The sequence below is a fragment of the Macaca mulatta genome, chromosome 16 (assembly GCF_049350105.2).
Source record: "Macaca mulatta isolate MMU2019108-1 chromosome 16, T2T-MMU8v2.0, whole genome shotgun sequence".
In the NCBI taxonomy this organism is placed as follows: Eukaryota; Metazoa; Chordata; class Mammalia; order Primates; family Cercopithecidae; genus Macaca; species Macaca mulatta.
The window spans coordinates 68,580,724-68,599,136 of NC_133421.1; the positions used below are offsets into that span (position 1 = coordinate 68,580,724).

The 18,413-nt window shown below is 58.0% G+C and overlaps 1 protein-coding gene and 2 long non-coding RNA genes across 37 annotated transcripts in view; 2 read left to right on the forward strand and 1 right to left on the reverse strand.

Annotated features, from left to right (window-relative positions):
* Positions 1–9,167, forward strand: part of LOC144335760 (uncharacterized) — an 18,074-nt gene extending 8,907 nt beyond the window's left edge. Inside the window, exon 2 of the long non-coding RNA XR_013406909.1 lies at positions 8,589–9,167. This is a non-coding gene — a long non-coding RNA (uncharacterized LOC144335760). The remainder of the gene's footprint in view (positions 1–8,588) is intronic.
* The window catches only part of UBTF (upstream binding transcription factor), a 15,870-nt gene extending 1,185 nt beyond the window's left edge, over positions 1–14,685 (reverse strand). For 2 of the 35 annotated variants that reach the window (XR_013406893.1, XM_077971955.1), the window contains exons 1-17: positions 13,282–13,421; positions 10,711–10,835; positions 9,091–9,266; positions 8,404–8,487; positions 8,144–8,299; positions 5,710–5,774; positions 5,311–5,431; positions 4,372–4,505; positions 4,105–4,246; positions 3,789–3,830; positions 3,583–3,696; positions 3,337–3,492; positions 2,853–3,008; positions 2,661–2,771; positions 2,183–2,271; positions 1,889–2,078; positions 45–142 (exon numbers count right to left, since the gene is read on the reverse strand). Coding sequence is in view for 33 of the 35 variants with exons in the window: in XM_077971955.1 (XP_077828081.1) it covers positions 45–142; positions 1,889–2,078; positions 2,183–2,271; positions 2,661–2,771; positions 2,853–3,008; positions 3,337–3,492; positions 3,583–3,696; positions 3,789–3,830; positions 4,105–4,246; positions 4,372–4,505; positions 5,311–5,431; positions 5,710–5,774; positions 8,144–8,299; positions 8,404–8,487; positions 9,091–9,266; positions 10,711–10,768 (1,892 nt within the window). In the remaining 2 variants the exon portion in view is untranslated. Of the gene's footprint in view, positions 1–44; positions 374–1,688; positions 2,079–2,182; positions 2,272–2,660; positions 2,772–2,852; positions 3,076–3,313; positions 3,493–3,582; positions 3,697–3,788; positions 3,831–4,104; positions 4,247–4,371; positions 4,506–4,841; positions 4,953–5,310; positions 5,432–5,709; positions 5,775–8,143; positions 8,300–8,403; positions 8,488–9,090; positions 9,306–10,655; positions 10,836–11,496; positions 11,712–11,908; positions 12,203–12,396; positions 12,472–13,281; positions 13,422–13,749 lie in introns of those variants that run through there. The other 33 variants (XM_015119844.3, XM_015119842.3, XM_077971943.1 and 30 more) reach the window with 33 other exon arrangements.
* Positions 14,667–16,270, forward strand: LOC106994058 (uncharacterized). Its single transcript, XR_001440479.3, has 2 exons — positions 14,667–15,380; positions 16,045–16,270. It is a non-coding gene; the product is annotated as an uncharacterized LOC106994058 (long non-coding RNA).
* The last annotated feature ends 2,143 nt before the right edge of the window (positions 16,271–18,413 follow it).

Genomic DNA, 18,413 nt, shown 5'->3' on the forward strand with positions numbered 1-18,413 from the left:
TGCAGGATGGGGACACGAAGGTGGCAGCCGTGAGTTCCAGACACCCCTGAATCCCCCCACCCCTACCCCACTGCTGCTCTGCTCCCAGACTCACGTTGGAGATGTACTCTTTATATGCTGCACGGTCCTGGGGAGACAGGCTCTGGGGGAGACAGAGGTGGCAAGGGTTGGAATATAGCCAACTACTGCTGACTGAGCATGCTGGCCCAGTGCTAGGCAGTGGGCTGAGCATTTATATATCATCACCCCATCTTATCCCTCCCAGGCTCCCTAGATTTTAGGTCTCTGCAGAGAGCCCCTGTGATCTGAGAACACAGCTCCAATTTTTTTTTTTTTTTTTGAGACGGAGTCTCGCTCTGTCACCCAGCCCAGGCTGGAGTGCAGTGGCGCGATCTCGGCTCACTGCAAGCTCCGCCTCCTGGGTTCACGCCATTCTCCTGCCTCAGCCTCCCGAGTAGCTGGGACTACAGGCGCCCACAACCGCGCCCGGCTAATTTTTTGTATTTTTAGTAGAGACGGGGTTTCACCGTGGTCTCGATCTCCTGACCTTGTGATCCGCCCGCCTCGGCCTCCCAAAGTGCTGGGATTACAGGCGTGAGCCACCGCGCCCGGCCTCCAATTTTTTTTTGAAACAGGGTCTTGCTCTGTGTCCTGTGTCACCCAGGCTGGAGTGCAGTGGCACAATCTCAGCTCACGACTTGGCCTTCTCAGGCTCAAGTGAGCCTTCCAACTCAGCCTCCAGAGTAGCTGGGACTACAGGTGTGTGCCACCACACCATGCTACCTTATAATCATTTTTGTAGAGACAGCAGTCTCACTATGTTGCCCAGGATGGTCTTGAACTCCTGGCCTCAAGTGATCCTTCATACCTTGGGCTCCCAAAGTGCTAGGATTACAGGCGTGAGCCACTGCACTGGCCCAAGCTCTAGTATTTCTGCTTCTGATGCCCAGAGTCCTTCTATAAACCACTAAGACTGTTGGTTTTCACATTCACCCTATTGCTCTACACAAATGGAAGCTCCTATCAGAGTCTTCCTCACTCTTCCTCACTCCAAAGAAGTGCCCCTGTGATGAGTCAGCCTGGCATCATCAACCACACCCCAACATCAAACCCTTGAGCCACTGATGAGGCAGTGGGGCTCGCCAAGCTCCTGAAACAGCAAATCCCCACAATCTTCCTGGGTCCTTGGCCAATGTGCCTTGGTGAGTGGGAAGGACACAGGTGATTCCCTCCACTTTTCAGATCTGACTACTCACCCAAAGCACAGAGGGGAAGCACAAAGGCCAGCAGTCTAGGAGAGGTCCCATGGTCCCAGATAGGGGAGGAAAAGGCAGTCTGATTTGGATTCTTCAACTTACTGTGTGACCTTGGACAAGTTACTTAACCTCTCTGAACCTTGGTTTCCTTATTTTTAAAAGGGTGATAGTGGCTGGGGACGGTGGCTCAAGCCTGTAATCCTAGTGCTTTGGGAGGCCAAGGTGGGCGGATCACATGAGGTCAGGAGTTCAAGACCAGCCTGCCCAACATACGGTGAAACCCCATCTCTACTAAAAATACAAAAATTAGCTAGGTGTGGTGGTGTGGTGCCTGTCTGTAGCCCCAGCTACTCTGGAGCTGTGGAAGGAGGATCGCTTGAACCTGGGAGGTGGAGGTTGCAGTGAGCCGAGATCACACCACTGTACTCCAGCCTGTGCAAGAGAACAAGACTCTGTCTCAAAATATAAAAATAAAAGGGTGATAGTAACCGTTATCCTGCAGGATTGCGAGGGCATGGAATGAAATCATGAATGAGACCAGCCAGCACAAGTGGGTGGGTGGGCCAGGCTGGGCTGGTGCTGGCTTAGTCTGATGCCTCCCTGTTCCTTTCAAGGGCCCCTTGCTCTCTCACCTTGACCCAGAGGTCCAGATGCACCTTGTACTGCTTTTGCTGCTCCTCGGCCAGCTTTTTGTAGTGCTCCTTCTGGCTCTGGGAGATGCGCTGCCAGCGGCTGCCTATTTCCACCATGCGCTCCTTCAGCGGCAGGTGGTTCAGCTCCCCATTGGACAGCAGCTCCTGGGAGAACTTCTGGTAACCGTTCCTGGAAGGTGGGGGTGGTACAAGGAGGGTCAGGACCCCAACAAAGCAGCCCTCCAGCCCTGACCCTCCCCCACCTCCAGGGCAGGCTCCAGCCCCCAGGCTCACATGGGAGGCTTCTTGGGTTCTCCCTGGAATTTCATCTTCTTAGAAGAATTTGTAGCAGCTGGAGGTGCCCGCATCTCACTCAGCTCTCTCTGGAAGGAGAAAGGTCACATTCACCCCCCAGTCCCACCCCCAAAATACTGTTGCCTTCTGCCCCATGCCATCAGCACCTTAGCTGGCGGTCTTTTTCTGTGCTGGGGAGGAGAAACAGGTAGAGCTAGTGAGCAACCTCCTAACAGCTCACATCTGTAGCAGGCACCACAGTTTACAAGTGCTTTCACAACTGCTCGTGTCCCCCGAGTCAGCCTGGAGGCTAGCAATGTCACCCCCACCTTACTGATGAGAGACAGGGGTTCAGAGAAGGAAGCTGAGGCTTGCTGAGGGTCACAGACCAAGACTGGGCCTTCTTGCTCAGAGAGGCTCACCCAAAGGGGAGTGCTCGAGCTTTCAACAAATGGGGTGGCCCCAGCCCCATTCCTACCTCGTATCGCTTTTGGTCTTCGGCTGCCTTCTTAATCCACATCAGTTTCTCCTTCTTTTCCATGTTATTCCAGGTCATTTCCATGGCTTTCAAGGCCTTCACCCGGTCATTCTGGGGACCAACAAGGGTATCAGCCCTGGGAGGGGTCACCCGGGGCTGGAGGCTGCAGTACTACCTCTTCCCACCCGTCACCTTGAAGCGGGCCAGGTAGTCGCCGATGACACTCTGTTGCCAGATCTCCTCAGCTCTCTTGGGGGACTCGGGCAGCTTGCCCCTTTCCTCGCGCTCTCCGCCGGGCTTCCTCTCCGACTGAGCCTTGAGCGCCGCCTCCCGGGCCTTGTACTTGGCCTGCGGGGATGGCCCGGGCGTCAGCCTTCCACCCACCCCCAGGGGGCGCGCGCTCCCCGCGCAGCAGCTCAGGCGCACCCGCCAGCAGGCAGAGGCGTGGGCTGGTGCAGATGTCTCCCGCCTGGGGCTCGCCCCCGCCTGGCCCGCAGCGCTCAGCTGACAGCTTCCCGCCTTCCGGCTGCTGGGCGCCGGCCCCACGTCCCAGCCCAGGCACCGCGTGGCTCAGGCTGGCTGAGGCGGCCAGGGGCGAGGTGGCGCGGCCCGCCAAGGGGAGGAGGGGGCCCTGGCAGCCCCGCTGAGGGCACGGCGCTCCGCCAGGCAGCCTGACCTTCTTCTTCTCAGACAGGTCGTTCCACATTCGGGCCAGCAGGCGGGTCAGCTCGCTCTCGGAGAGCTCAGGCCGCTCCTCCTGCAGCTGCCGCCGCTTCTCCTCCGAGAAGATGAACATGGCCGACACGGGCCGCTTGGGCTTCTCGGAGCCGCCCTGTCCAGGTGCAGAGGGTCGGGGTCCGTGGTGCTGCCAGGGAGCCCAGTCTTGCCCACCCCCGCCTGCGCGGCCGCACCCTCTGCCCACCTTGCCCCCTTCCTGGGCTGGCTTCTTGGAGGCGGGGCTGGTGGCCTGCTTCTTGTTGATGTTCAGCATCTTCTCCTCCCCCAGGACCCGCTGCTGCTCCTCCTCAGGCAGGCTCTGGAGAGGAAAGAGGGGCACAGGGCTCACGAGGGCTCTGCCTGCCAAGCCCCAGTCCTCTCTGCCCACTGCCCTACTGGAGGAACACTTACCTCCAGGAAACGGAGCAGCTCCACCTCGTAATCTTTCTTTTTCTGGGAAAGTGAGTGGAGTCAGGATCATTCTGGTGACAGTGTCACCACAGACCCTGCAGTACTCGGAGGACAGTGACCTTCAGTGGGCCTCCAGAGCCTGGGTGTGGGCTGGACTCCCTGCCTGGATGGGCTCAGTTGCTAAGCCCAGCCCAGCCCCACACCGAATTGGAGGCAAGTACCCAAGGCACACGCCACCAGGGACTGACTAGCCCAAGATGGGATCAGACCTCATGCTTCAAAACCCCAAGGCAGGGTGGCCCCTGCCACAGCTCACCTGGTCACACTTCTTGTGATAGGCGTCCTTCTCCTTCTGGGACAGCAGCTTCCACTGCTGGCTGCACAGCACCATGCGCTCCGTGCTGGGCACGTCCTTCATGTTGGCCATGAGCTCTGCGCAGTACAGCGAGTAGCTGTTCCTATCAGAGCCATGGGGAGAGAGGCGCAGCCCGTGAGCAAGCAGGACAGCAGGCCGCCTCACCCGTAGAGCCCAGCCCAACTTCCCAGCTGCCCACTCGCCCACCCACCCCAGGGCAGCACTCACGGAGGTGGCTTAGTGGGTCGCCCATCAAACTTGTCCTTGAGCTGGCGTTCAGCTTTGGTGAGGGTGGACTTGGTGATACCCTCCTCACTGATGTTCAGCTCTGGGTGCTTCTGGATATAGTCTCTCATGATCTCCTGCAGAGCCAGGTGGGGGGATGGAGGGCAATGGGGTGTGGGGTTAGCTGCGGCAGGGGCACGGGGAGAGCCGCTGGGGAGGGCAGGCAGGGAGCAAAGCTGGGAATGGCTGCGCGTCAATGGTGTCACATGAGACATGGTGCCCTGCCCTGCCCTAGCCTGAGATCTCATAGGGGTGGGGGGTGGGGAAGGTAGGGGCAGAGGTGAGGGGCCCAGAAGGCCCCTCCCTCAACAGAGGATGGGGAGTGACACCTCCCGCAGAGTGCGGTGGCCACGGAGTCAGAGGGCAGAGGCTCGTGAAGAGCCGGACAGGGAGGAGCGCAGCGGAAGCCTAACCTCGTACTCCTTCCGCTGCTCCAGGGCCTTATGAATCCATTTCAGCCTCTTTTTGTCCGAGAGCTGAGACCACTGCTTCCCCAGGGAGTCCTTCACCTCCTTCGTAGTGGCCTGCAAACCAAAAGCCGTCAGACACGCACAGGCAGCCAGGGGCAGGGGGAGGGGGAGGGGGGAAGGGGGCACAGATGCCCCCGCCCCCTCAGGCCATGGGAGGTCACATCAGTGTCCCCCACAGGCCAGGAGGGGAAGGCGGAGAGCGGCAATCCCGCCTAGGTGCAAGGGGACTGGCTCATACACGCACGCACGCACACGCTCGCACGCCAGCTGGCCCGGGCCCTGTCCATGCAGCCCACCCCTGGGGAGGGGCCTCCTCTCCTGCTCCCCTGCACCGTGCCCGGCCGACCTGGTGCGGCTCCCCCCTGGCCACCGCCGTGCATCCTCCATCCCCAGCCCTTGGCCGGACACTCACATCTGGCCGCACTTTGAGATACACCTTCTTCTCGTGGGTGTACCACAGCTGCTGGGGGGTTTTGGGCTTCTCTGGGATGTCCGATTTCTTGGCATTCTGGATTAGGTCGGGGTGATCCTCCCTAGCCAGGACATGGGGAGCAAGGATCAGCAGGGGACGCTGTCAGGGCAGACCCAAGCTAGCTGCCCCACCCACCAAGCCTCCTGGGCCTTTCAGCTGGGGCTTAGTGGGACAGTGGCTGCCTGCCTGTCCCTGCCCCTGAGCATGACACACTAGGGCTCACATGTGACCCATCCTCTTCCATGCCTCAGAGATGGCAAACTCCAGGCTCTGGCCAGGGTTAGCCTATTCTGCTGCCCCCAGTTCCCCATAGCCCTCCTCTGGGCTCCACTGCCTTACCTGAATCGGGCCAGGTTTCGCTCGAACTCCTGTTTCTCTCTCTGGAAGTCCTGAATATATTTCATCTGGGGGGAGGAGGGGATAGGGTCACCCAGGACCCAAGGGTATCTTGCCCTGAGCTATGAAGGCTACCCAGGCCCCTCCTCGCTGGCTCTTCTGCCTCCCACGCTGTGATGCAGGGAGTGGAGGCTGGTGCCCTGCCCGCCTCCCGGCGGGACTCACCACAGAGCAGACCTGCTGGCTTCTACCACAGATGGTGGGAGCTGCAGGGGCTGCCCAGACACTGAATCCTATATCCTATTCTCTCCTTCTGAGCGAGAGTCCCAGAAGGGGGCCATGGCATTACCCACAGTCACACAGTGCGTGGTGGCAGCGCTGAGGCTCCCCCACTCGTTTCTCCAATACCACAGAACTCTCACAGTGGAGTCGGGTGCAGGCCTTGCTCCCTCTTCTCACTGTCTATGAGGCAGCTGACATTAGTCTGGCCCCTTGGAGGTGGCCTCTACATGGGGCCAGGGCTGGGCTGAGTCCTATTTCCAAGGCATGAGGGGAGATTGTGTGGAGGGGAACCCAGAGTAAGTTCTTCCAATACAAGTCACAGCCAGCTGCCCTGCACCTTCCCGCCTATTTCTGACACCATTACCTTCTTCCCTTTCTCTAGGATCCCAGCTGTCTGTCCCCTCCAGCCCTCCCTCCCTCAGCCCACTCATTCTCTCCCACCACTTGGCTTCCCTTCCCTTCATCACCCCCTTTTTGGCCTCCCCACTGCCTTCCCACCCTCACCTCACTCCCTCCCTGCATCTTTCCCCACTTCTGCAAAGTCTCCCTCTTGTTCCTCCTTTCCAATGTGTCTCTTTCTCTTCATCAACCTCCTCTCTTGGCTGCCACGCAATGTCCATCTCTTCTTTCATCCTCGCAGGCTCACAAGAGTGGCACTGGCAGGTGCCAGGAGCTCATGGCAATTGAGCCCAACCCGCCTCTTATAGAAGCACCAGACAGAGAGAGGCAGCGCTCCTTTCCCATAGTTCCCACAGAAAACCAGAAGCAGAGCTCAGCCTCCTCTTCTCCAATCTCAGTCCTCCTCAGACAAAACAGTTTTAGAGCTGGAGAACACCACACAGACCTGGCTCACCTCACATAAGGACCAGGCCCAGAGAAGTAAAATGACTTACCAAAGGCCCCATACACAGCGATTCAGTGGCAGAGCCAGGAGAACAGGCCCAAGTCTTGTGCCCCCCAGGACAGCACCTCATCCACTCTACCAGTTTATTCTGGCCCTCCCTGACTCTGACTCTAGAGCTTGGCCTCTCCCTCCCATCCCATGAGTGTTTGGGTGTGTGCAGTCAACTGTCCAACATCCTTAACAAAAGAGTCAACAACAGTTCCAGCAATCCATACCCCTGCTCTGCTTGGGCAGTGGTTGCAGACAGCTGGCTTTTTTGGGTACAGCACCAAGGGCATGTCAGTCTGCAGCCAGGGCATGCCAACCAGGAAAAAGGGCTACTAATAGCATAGCGGCGGCTGGTGCCACCTTTTGAGAACTGGCTGTGTGTGGCTTTGTTTCCTCTCCAAGCAGATGTGCTCCTTGTCTTTCCCGCTGCCCTTCCCCATCTATCCCTGGCTCTGTCTCCTTGTCCAGTGTCTCTTGTGTCCCCTGTCCCCATCCCATCTTCCTCATGTCCCATCTGCAGGGCTCCTCCAATGTTTTGCTGCCTTTCTCTGGGAGGGACCTTCTGAGCTCTGTGCTGCAGTCCTGCCTGGGAGGCTTGGGCAACCCTCCAACCAGGGTTAATGCTTTGATGGTCTGGGACAGTGCCCGACCTCTGCAAGGAACGGTATGAGGCCAGGAGGGACAATGTGTGTCCTTGAGTGAACATGTGTGTGTGGAGAAGGAAGTGCACTTCACAGGTGGACATGGCAGTAACAGCACTGGACCGGGACTCTGGGGCACTAAATCCTGCTCTAGTATCAATAGTTGTGTCACCTAGGACACTTAACCCTCCTGCACCTCAGTTCCTTGCCCACAAAACTGGGATAACCTTTTCCTGGGGTTACCTTCATGAAGACATCGCAAGTATCAGATGAGACCATGACGGGAAACGTCATAGAGAGTGAAGAAGTGCTGCGCAGCCTAACAGTGAGGATGAGTGTATGGGGGAGAGAGCCTGATGAAACAGAATGCTGTGGGTTTTCTGTAGGGGGAAAGGTTGGTCTGAGCATCTGCTGTCTGAGCATCTGTGGTGGTGCCTGTGCCTGAACACGTGTGGGCCGAGGAAGGGGCGATCAGGTGTGCCTGCCCAGGACCTACTCTGCTGTGCTGACTCACCCTCGTCCCTGATGCCAGGTCTCTCCAAGGCCTACCTCCAACCGACCCACACCACACCAGCTGCTCCCAGCCTCTCCCCTCCTCCCACCTTAACTCTCCTCCCCCCACCTTCTTCTTCTCCGGAAGCTCCTTGTATTTCTTGGACAGAATCTTGGTTAGGTCCAGGTTGCTCATCTCAGGGTGGAGTTTCGCATACTTGGCCCGCTTCTCCATGAAGAAGCGGAAATAAGGGGTCAGGGGCTTCTTTGGGAAGTCTGGGTGTTTCTGGAAGAAGGGACAAGGAACAAGGACACAATGGAGGTCAAATACCATCCGTTCTTTGGATCTTTCCTCCCCTACCCCTCATGCTCCTCCTTCTAGTAACTCACCTTCAGTTTTTTGCCTTTGTAAGGATTTTTAACATGTTCCTGAGCATCGAGGATCAATTCTGTCAATGTACGGAACTTCCTCACCTGGAAGAAGAGGGGCGGGAGGAAGGGGAAGTTGGGAAAAGGAAAATGCCACACAGTAGCATACCCCCATCTTATAATGGTTCTCTTCTACTCTTTACTAGACTAAATTTACCAAAGAAGAGCAGAGGCCAACAGCCAAATGAAGCAGACTAAATTTACCAAAGAAGAGCAGAGGCCAACAGCCAAATGAAGCAGGCACCCTGACACCCAGGCACTGGCCCATGCCTACCACAGAGGCCCAGGCAGTCAGTACACACCAAAGGCCAGCAACAAGGGGACTACCTGACCTCAACCTGGTTGTCCATGCCAGCACCTCCTTCAATCTCAGCATGTTAGCACCTCTGTCAATCTCAGCACAGCTCAGGCTGTTCGGCTCAAGACCACCCAGATAGAAAGTGGCATAACTTTAAGCCAGTGCTGTCAACCGTGCCACCTCCCAAAATGCAAAGGGGCAGGTAGAGAGCTAACGGGCGACCACATGAACGCCTCTCCTGGTCTCTTTCCTTCCTGTTTACAGCCTGTTTCACTTCCCCTACCACGGCTGAGGAGGGGGTAATGTTTGTATATGTTATGTGCGTGTGTCAGAAAGGGGGGATCAGTTACCTCGTTAGAAATCTCCACCCATTTGAGCTTGCACATGTCTCCAGAAAAGTCCTTAAATGCAACTTTTTCCCAGTCCATATGTGATTCGGTGGTTTTGAATTTGGAGCTGTCATTGGATGGAAGGTTGTTCTTCATGCATTCCAGCAAAGTCAGCATGTCTTCCTGGGACCAACGGTCTGGTGAAGGGTAACAGAGGCCATCATGCCTGGCTCATGCTATCCCCCAAATCTGTTCCCCAGTTCTTGAGTGCTCAACTCTTCCTCCCTAGGGCATCCCAGCCCCTGGTTGCTTCCCATCTGAAGGCAGAGACAAGATATGGCTCAGCCCTAAGGAAACTGTGGCCATACTGGATGAGGGCAGGGACTCCAGTCCAGACCATGCTATACCTAGAAAACCAGGCTCAAACTCAAGTCTGGCTTGCTTCAAAGCTATTATCATTTCTACTGTGCCAAGCTGCAACAGGCAGCTATTTGCTGTAAGGGGAAGAGGGGTGGAAATGAAGGTACAGTGATTCAGGACTTTGTGGGAAATGAGATAGCTTGTCAGAGGAGGGAAGCAAGGAGGCATTGTATCTAAATGTGCTGCCAAGTTCAAGTTCTGAGTGGATATTCTAAATGTGCAAGGACTGAGGATGGGGTGTGGGCAGTAAGGAAAATTCATGCACATGTTTCTCCTGCACAGCTGGAGACCAATGTTAGAGATACCCACTATCCCCTAGCCCCTCAAGGCAGATCAAGGGAGAATTTCTGGCAAATAAGAAAAAAGAAACAGAAACAGAAGCAGGATACAGGGCAACTCTGAGGCAAAGTAGGCAGGTGCACAAAAGCTCTCAGGGCCCTGATCCAGGGAGAACCCCCAGAATTACAAGCTGTCTTGTCAGCCCAGCTCCCCAGGGAAGCAAGACCAGGTCTGGACCAGTTATTTTCAGCCACTGAAATGCAGCCCCAGAGAGCTCTAGGCCTCTGTGGATGGGCTGGGAGAATAGTCACCCAAGGCCAGAAGTCAAAAGGGCTCTCCATTTTCATTCGCATCTCGTAACCTAGGCCAGGGATTCTGCAGAATGGGCCACAAGGACCCATAATCCCCTCTCCCCTCAATGTCCCACAAGCATGGCCAGCTGCCCAGCTCCATCCTACCCTCCACCCCCATCCAAACTGGATCACTGCTGAATGAGGCAGAGATCTAGTTGAGTACATATATCCCATGGCTTGGGGCCTCAAACCACCACAACAGCCCTCTTCTCCACCTGCCTCTACAAAAGCCTCATGGTCTTCCTAAAAAGCCTGAGAAGCCTTCCCTCTACAGTCATCATTCCTCCCATTCCAGGACACTGGGCTGGGACACACTTAAGGTTGAATGCAAACCCCAGAAGGCAGGCCTCCTCTAACATAGGGTGTGAGGGACAGGGAGAGAGGGGAGGTAAGCCACTCCAGGCCAAAAAATTTGGATTCAGCCAAACCAATCAAGTGTGGGAGATGCTTGATTCATAAGTACTCAAGGCACTTTCTCCCCCAATTCAGTGTATGCAGACTGGAAAAGCCCTTGAAGAAGGCAGTGTGCCCCACAGCCACGAGGCAAAGAGGGTTTAAGTTTCAGAGGGCTGGGAGTGGATGCCCCTACCTTGGCCTTTGGGGGCGGCCATTTCCAGGTCTGTGGGGCAGTCGGCTTCTCCGTTCATCCTCCAGCTGTCCAGCCACCTCCTCGGTCGTGCTGGCCGGGCAACCCGGGGTCAAAGCCACCTCACCCTTTGGAAGACATACAAGTTCCCACTCAGGAAGGCTGAGAGGTGAACGACTTTCTAACCCTCCCCGCCCAGAGTAAAGGTGGGCAGGTCCACGCTCTCAGAGACCCAGCCATAACCTTATCAGACTTAAGGGGTCTCTGGGAGGGAGAGTACGCCCCTCCTCTTCTTCCTGACCCCCCTCCCCCAGCCCCTGCGGCCCGGCTCCGCGGCGCGCGCCCTCCCCTGCCCACGCGAGGGCCTGCTCCCAGCTCCCGCGTGCAGCGAGCGCCCGCCCTCCGCCCCCCTTCCCCAACCCCAGCCAAAAAAAAAAAAAATCTCCTCCTCCTCTGAGCGCCCGCCCCGGGGAGGCCCCAGGCTGGAGGGCGGGGGAAGAGGAAGGGCGGGTAAAGGGCGCGCGCGGCCACGGAAGCGGGCACGCGCCCCAGTCTCCTCCTCCCGCCTCCCCCCAGCCGGTTCCCCCCGCCTCCGCAACCCGGCGGGGACCCGGACGCAGCGCAGCCGCCGCCAGCCCCGGAGCGCAGCGGCCGCACCGCCCCCGGGGACCGGATCCGGATTCTCGCCGCTCCCCCCTCCCGGGCTCCCTTCGCCGTCCCCGCCCGCACAGGCGGGCGAGCAGCCGGAGAGAAGCGGCCTAGCCTGCCCCCCGCCCCCGAGCCACCCACCCCGGCCAGAGGCGCCGCCACCACCCAGCCACCCCGACGCGCACGGAGGAGCCCGGCACAGAGGCGCGACCGCGGCGGGAACCGCCGCCTCCTCCCCCGAGCCTGCGGCCCAGCCCCGCCGGCGCCCCCGCCCCGGCCTCCGGGGAGCCGAGCCAAGGAGAGGGCGGGAGGACGGCGGCCGGGAGGCGGGGGCGCAGCGCTCACCGGCCCCGCCGCCCCCTCCGGCGGCCGGGGAGAACTGCGCCTGCCGGATCCGAGAAGCGCGGGCTCCTCCGCCAGCGGCCGTGGCTCGGCTCAGGCCTCGCTTCCTGCCTTCCCCTCCCCCGGCTCTCGGCGTCCTCCCAAGTGCCCTGGTCTGCTCGCGCCCGGTCCCCTGCTCGGTGGTCGCTCCGGGTCCCTGCTGGGCGCCCACCGCAACCCGCGGTTCGCTCCCTGCTGTCCGGCCCCGAACCCAGCGCGCGTTCTCAGCCGCCTCGGTTACCCGGCGCAGCGCGGCCTCCGGGCTTCCCGCTCCGGCGGCTCCCTCCCCGGCTCTGAGTGGCGGCGCCCTCCCCCGCTCGGCCGGGCACAGCCGCAGCTCCCTCCCGCGGCGGCAGCGGCTCCTCCTCCGGGCGAGGCGGCGGCGCTGGGGCGGCGGCTGCTGCTGCTGTGGCGGCGGCGGCGGCGGCTGTGGCTGCTGCCTGCTGCTCCTCGCGGCGAAAAGCACAAAGCACAGCGCCCTCCGCCTGCAGGCAGCCCGCCCGCCGCCGGCCCCGGCCTCAGCTCGCACACCCCCCGCCGCCGCCGCAGCCTCAGCCGCCGGAGCGGGGAGGAGGAGGGAGAAGGGAGGAGGAGGAGCGGGAGGGGGGGCGGGAGAAGCGGGGCAGCGAGCGCGTCCTTCCCCGTAGAGCGCACACCGACCCCCGGGGAGCGAGCGCCAGCCCGCCCGCCTCGCCGGCTCCGCTCCCTCCCACAGCCTGCCCGGGCGGGCTCCGCGGGGGGCAGCTGGGAGGAGGGGCGGGAGCTGGGGGGACCCGGGCGGCCGAGGCGGAGGGAAGGAAGGAGGGGAGGGGGGTGGTGGTGGTGCTGGTGCTGGTGGCGGCGGCGGCTGCTGCTGCTGCTGCTGCCGCCGCCGCCGCCGCCGGGGAAGGGGGGGGCCGGGGCAGGGAGACACGCAGCCGCCCGGATGGCGGCGGGGCTCGGAGCCGGGGCGGGCGGGCGGGCGGGCGCCGAGAGCGACCTCGCCAGACCCGCGGGGGAACTAGCAGGCTTTGCCGGCGCGGGAGGGAGGGCCGAGGCGCGGCCGCGGAGAGGGTGCCCGGAGGGGCCCCCGGCGGCCAGGAAGGCTTGGGGGGCGCCCACAGCCCTGCTCCGGAGCTCTCCCCCAAGTCCTCCCAGCTCAGACTGGGGCTTCCAGGCCAGCTCTCTCCCGCCTCCCGGAGCGAGCGGTCCGCGCCCACCCTCATCCCCCGGAGCGTGGCCACTGGTTTGGGGCGCACGCACGCCGATCGCGGCGTCCAGCTTCGGCGCCTACCTCGCGATCCTCTCATTGCCGAACGGTACATAGGAAACTTTAAAAAAACCCAAAACCGAAAATCTCTGCATTAAAAAAAAAAATCCCCGTTGCTCTTTACACCCCGGAAACGGCGAGGGAACGACGGGCTCCGGCGGAGGGGCCGCTGTGGGAGCCGGTTCAATCCAGCCCGGCATGGCTCCCCAGGCCTGCCCGGGCGCATGGAGATCGGTGCCGCCGCCACTCGTAGCAACCCCTCTCCCCCGAAATCCGCGGCGCCCGGGCTCACTTACCGAGCGTGTGGATGGGAGCGCAGGCCGGGGGCACCTGGGAGCACGGCGGGCGGAACAGCCGAGCCGCAGCTCCGCTGCAGCCGACGCCGGGGCAGCGAGTCGCCAGACAAAGCCCGAGATGGCGAAGCGGAGCGACGGCTAATGGCGAGCCCCACGCGCCGCGCTCCGCCCGCCCCGCTCCGCCCGCCCGCCCGCCCGCCTCGGCGCAGCGCAGCGCCGCTCCGAGCGCTTGCCCGTCAGAGCCGCCTCGGCGCCGCCGCCTCCCGGGCCACCCCGGCCTCGCCTGGCCCCTCCGCCTCCTCCGGGCGGCTCAGCCTCACCCCTTCCCTCCCACTGCTTTAGGGGTTGCACAAAAAAAAATTTTTTTTTTAAAGTAAAATGGTTTTCTTCCTTTTTTTTCTTTTTTCCTTTTTTGCAGGGCGGGCGTGTTGAGACTTTTGGATCTTTCTGCCCGCAGCTCGCACTCACCTGCGGAGCCGCCGGGAGGGCTAGGGGTGGGGGCGCGCGGGGCTGGAGCCGGCGAGCGCGGGTTGAAAGCCAGCCAAGCTCTGCAGCGCCCGACCCGGGCGTGTACGCCGCCGCCAGTCCCCGCAGAGAAATCGTCCTCCTACCCCCGCCTCCATCGCTCTGCGTTTCTCTTCCAATCAGCCGGTCGCTTGGTGGCTCCTCCATTCTCCGGCCAAGCCCAGCTGCCTAGAGCGAGCTCCACTCCTCCATCTGTTCGCCGGGGTCCTCGCTCCCCTGCCGGGGCTGGGAGGCGGCGTGAGGCCGGAGGGGGATTTGCAAGGAAACCTGCCTGCTTCCCGCTCCCATTGCTCCATCCCCGCTGCCTCCTGCCTCCTGCTTCTCTCCTGCGTCTTTCCAACTCTCCCCTGTCGCCACTGGTGTGTGTCTGAGTGTGTGCGCGGTTTTTTTTTTTTTTTTTATTGCTCTTTGCTTTTGCAACCCTGAAGCAAAAGGGAGGGGGGGTAGTTACAGGGGAAAAAAAAAAAAAGCGAGAAAGAAGCTCTTAGATTTGCAACACATCGGAAAACCGAGGGAGCACCCCGCCTTATCCGATCTCCATGCTCCGCGAGGGCCTTCCGGGTTTTAAAAGGACGAGCTTATCAATGTCCCCCTCTTCGCTGGGTTTAGGATCCGAGGAGTCCGAGCAAAAAGTTCTCCCCCTGGGTCGTAGTGAGGGGTGTCAGGGTGGGAGTTGCGGGGATTTTTCAAGAAGAAGCGGCTATCCTTCCTACCCCGGCGTCGGTCACTGGGCGGGGGTAGGGGAAAGAGCAAAATCCCAGTGGGTTTGCGCGAGGGATCTTCTGGGGTCGAGGCGGGGCGGGGGGGAGTCGGAACCGGGAGACACCACTTGGCGCATCTCCCCCTCGGTCTATACCTCCTGTCTTTTGCCAGCTCCCCCTTTAATTTTTTTTCTCTCCTTTAATCTAATTTCTTCCAACTCCACCTTTGTTGTTACCGGCGTCACGCCCGGACCAGCCAATCCTCGCCACGCAATCAGCTTGTCAAAAAGCCTCGGCCGGCCCTGGGAAAGCAGGCCGCAGGCGCTGCCCCCCGGCGGCGGCGGGCAGCCGCGAGGGGAGCCCAGCACCCGGTTCTCGCTGCTCCGGGCGGCAGCGGAGCAGCCTGCGACGAGACGTCTCCCGGTTCACTAAACTGCAGGCCGGGGATGAAAGGCCTGGACGGGGTCCACCACCCACCCTCCCACTATCATGGCTGTGGTTGTCTGTCTTTGCCTCCCCTTTTCAGAGGAAAGGTTATCAGGACAGGACGCAGGGAGCCAGAAGACCATCTGAAGGAAGCCTGCTTCCAGCAGGCCCAGTCTCCAGCCACCGCTTCTGGGGCAGCGCCATTGCTCCTGGCTCTCAGGCTGCCAGTCTCCCACACCGAGGCTCTACTGCCCGCATCTCGGCCAGCTGGATCACCCAGCCCCTTTCGACTCTCCCCTGGCATGCAGCCTTCTCCTCCACTCGGCCTGCCTCTTTGCTGCTGTAATTCCTCTTGTCTCCTGGGAGAAATGAGATTGTTTTCCCAGGACTTCCAGATCCCACTTCTGTCACGTTTCACAAACAGGGAGGAAGCCCTGTCAAGATCTGGTGTGTCCTGTTTTTGTTTGTTTGTTTGTTTTTGGGGGCACTGGCATATAGGAGAGGCAGATTTACCACTCGTAGATTAATTTCAGCTTCTAGGCCCCTAACTTTCAGGACCTGCCCAAGACCCTGAACTTAATTTTGTTTTCATCTTTTTTTTTTTTTTTTTTTTTTTGTCAAAAGAGCCACCGACCACCTACCCCTCACCCCGCAATTGCACATGTTTCTGGCCTTACAAACCCAGATTGGCCCTTGGAATATACACAGGGCAATTTGTGTAGGATCACACTGCACTAAAAGTGAGGCATGGTGGGCTAGGCGTACTGGCTCACACCTGTAATCCCAGCACTTTGGGAGACCCAGACAGGAGGTCTTAAGTGATTAAGCCCAGGAGTTCAAGATCAGCTTAGACAACATAGCAAGACCCTGCCTCTACAAACACACACACACCCTATTATAATACGTTAAAAAAAAAAAAAAAAGGAAAAGTGAGGCATAGAACTGACTTGTTTTGACTAGGAAAGAGCAAAGGGTTTGGAATCCAAAGTTTCAGCTTCCCCACCTTCTTAATAGTGTGTGAATCTGAGTGTCTTATTAACTTTCCCTGGTCCCAGTTTCCATATCTGTAAAATTAGAATAGCAATCTTATTTACTTTGCTTCTCTCACCAGGAATCAGAAGGTCAAATGAGATGATGTATGTAAAAGTCCTCCACAGATGGCACTTGCCACATTACAGTGAGAGAACCTGAGACCCCCCCCCCACCAACAACGTTCCAAATCTTCCACAAGCAGATCTGGAGTCCAGGTGTCCTGGCTCCTGGCCCCGAACTTTTTGGCTGGACCAAGGGGCTTTTTGGTAAAATGCTTTGGAATAAAACAGGATGAACATGAATCATAAGAATGAGTATTTATTGATTCCTTGGGCAGCAAAAACTATGGCTGGCACCCTTCCCACTTGGAAACCAATTGGCTTGTTTTACATCTGTTTCATCTGTGGTGAGGTCAGGAGTCCAAGACTTGGGCTAAGGGCCAGAGTATGAGGGAATCTGCCCTTGTCCCTTTTTCTTTGCCCCCTTTCCTAGTTCATCTCCTTCCCCACCCTCCAGCCTTCTGGCATGTGCCTTGAAGCAGATCGCTGGCACTCAATAACCCTAGCCCAGGCTGGTGACAAAGCAGGATCCTAGCTACACAATTTCCACTTGGCCTCAGCATTTCCCCAGGTTGCCAGCATCCAAGCACCAGCTTATATAAAACCCCCAGAGTGCCTGGAATGCGTTAACCAAAGTGTGGTACTTAAATTCCCGGTCTACGGGGAGTAATTTTAGATGGTATACCAATATTTTCAGATTTATATATTTTAATATGTATTGGAAGTGTTCTGTTTGTAAATATTTATTTAAGATGGTAGAAAGACACACGTGTTTGGGCCAAGAATGTTACTGTCCCTTGTTACTTTTTTTTTTTTTTTGAGACAAAATTTGACTTACCGCAACCCCCGCCTCAAGCGATTCTCCTGCCTCCGCCTCCCGAGTAGCTGGAATTACAGGCATGCGCCACCACACCTGGCTAATTTTGTAGTTTTAGTAGAGATGGGGTTTCTCCATGTTGGTCAGGCTGGTCTTGAACTCCCGACCTCAGGGGATCTGCCCGCCTTGGCCTCCCAATGTGCTGGGATTGCAGAAGACTGTGCCCGGCCTGTCCCTTTTTGTTTTTTGAGTCTCGTTCTGTCGCCCAGGCTGGAGTGCAGTGGTGCAATCTTGGCTCACTACAAGGTCCGCCTCCTGGGTTCACGCCATTCTCCTGCCTCAGCCTCCCAAGTAGCTGGGACTACAGGCGCCCACCACCACACCCGGCTAATTTTTTGTATTTTTAGTAGAGACAGGGTTTCACTGTGTTAGCCAGGATGATCTCGATCTCCTGACCTCGTGATCTGCCCGCCTCGGCCTCCCAGAGTGCTAGGATTACAGGCGTGAGCCACCATGCCCGGCCCCCTTGTTATTTTTTTTTATTGCTGTGTAAATTAGAGATAGTAAAGTACACACACTTTAAGTATACAACTTTTTTTTTTTTCTTTTTTGAGATTGAGCTTTGCTCTTGTCACCCAGACTGGAGTGCAATGGCACGATCTTGGCTCACTGCAACCTCTACTTCCCTGGTTCCAGCAATTCTGCCTCAGCCTCCTGAGTAGCTGGGATTAGAGGCATGCACCACCACACCCAGCTAATTTTTTTTGTATTTTTATTTATAATATTCTATTTTTAGTTATTTTTTTTAGATTGAGTCTCACTCTGTTACCCAGGCTGGAGTGCAGTGGCACGATCTCAGATCACTGCAACCTCTGCCTCCCAGGTTCAGGCGATTCTCCTGTCTCAGCCTCCTGAGTAGCTGGGATTACAGGCGACCACCACAATGCCCGGCTAATTTTTGTATTTTTAGTAAAGATCGAGTTTCGTCATGTTGGCCAGACTGATTTCGAACCCCTCACCTCAGGTGATCTGCCTGTATCAGCCTCCTAAAGTGCTGGGATTATAGGCAGGAGCCACCCAAACCAGCCTAAGTATACAGCTTGATGAACTTTTAGGTATGTGTATTTAGTATCATATTACATATATGCATACCATGTAACCAGCACCCAGGTCAAAATATCAAATATTTCTAGTACTTCGCAAGTTTTTTTTGAGATGGAGTCTCGCTCTGTCACTCAGGCAGGAGTGCAGTGGTGCCATCTCAGCTCACTGCAAGCTCCACCTCCCGAGATCACGCCATTCTCCTACCTTAGCCTCCCGAGTAGCTGGGACTACAGGCGCCCGCCACCACGACCGGTTAATTTTTTCTTTTTCTTTTTTTTTTTTTGTATTTTTAGTAGAGATGGGGTTTCACCATGTTATAGCCAGGATGGTCTTGATCTCCTGACCTCGTGATCCGCCCACCTCGGCCTCCCAAAGTGCTGGGATTATAGGCATGAGCCACCGCGCCTAGTGCATTTAGCAAGTTTACTCAGTCAGTATTCCCCTCCAAATGTGATCACTGTTCTGAGC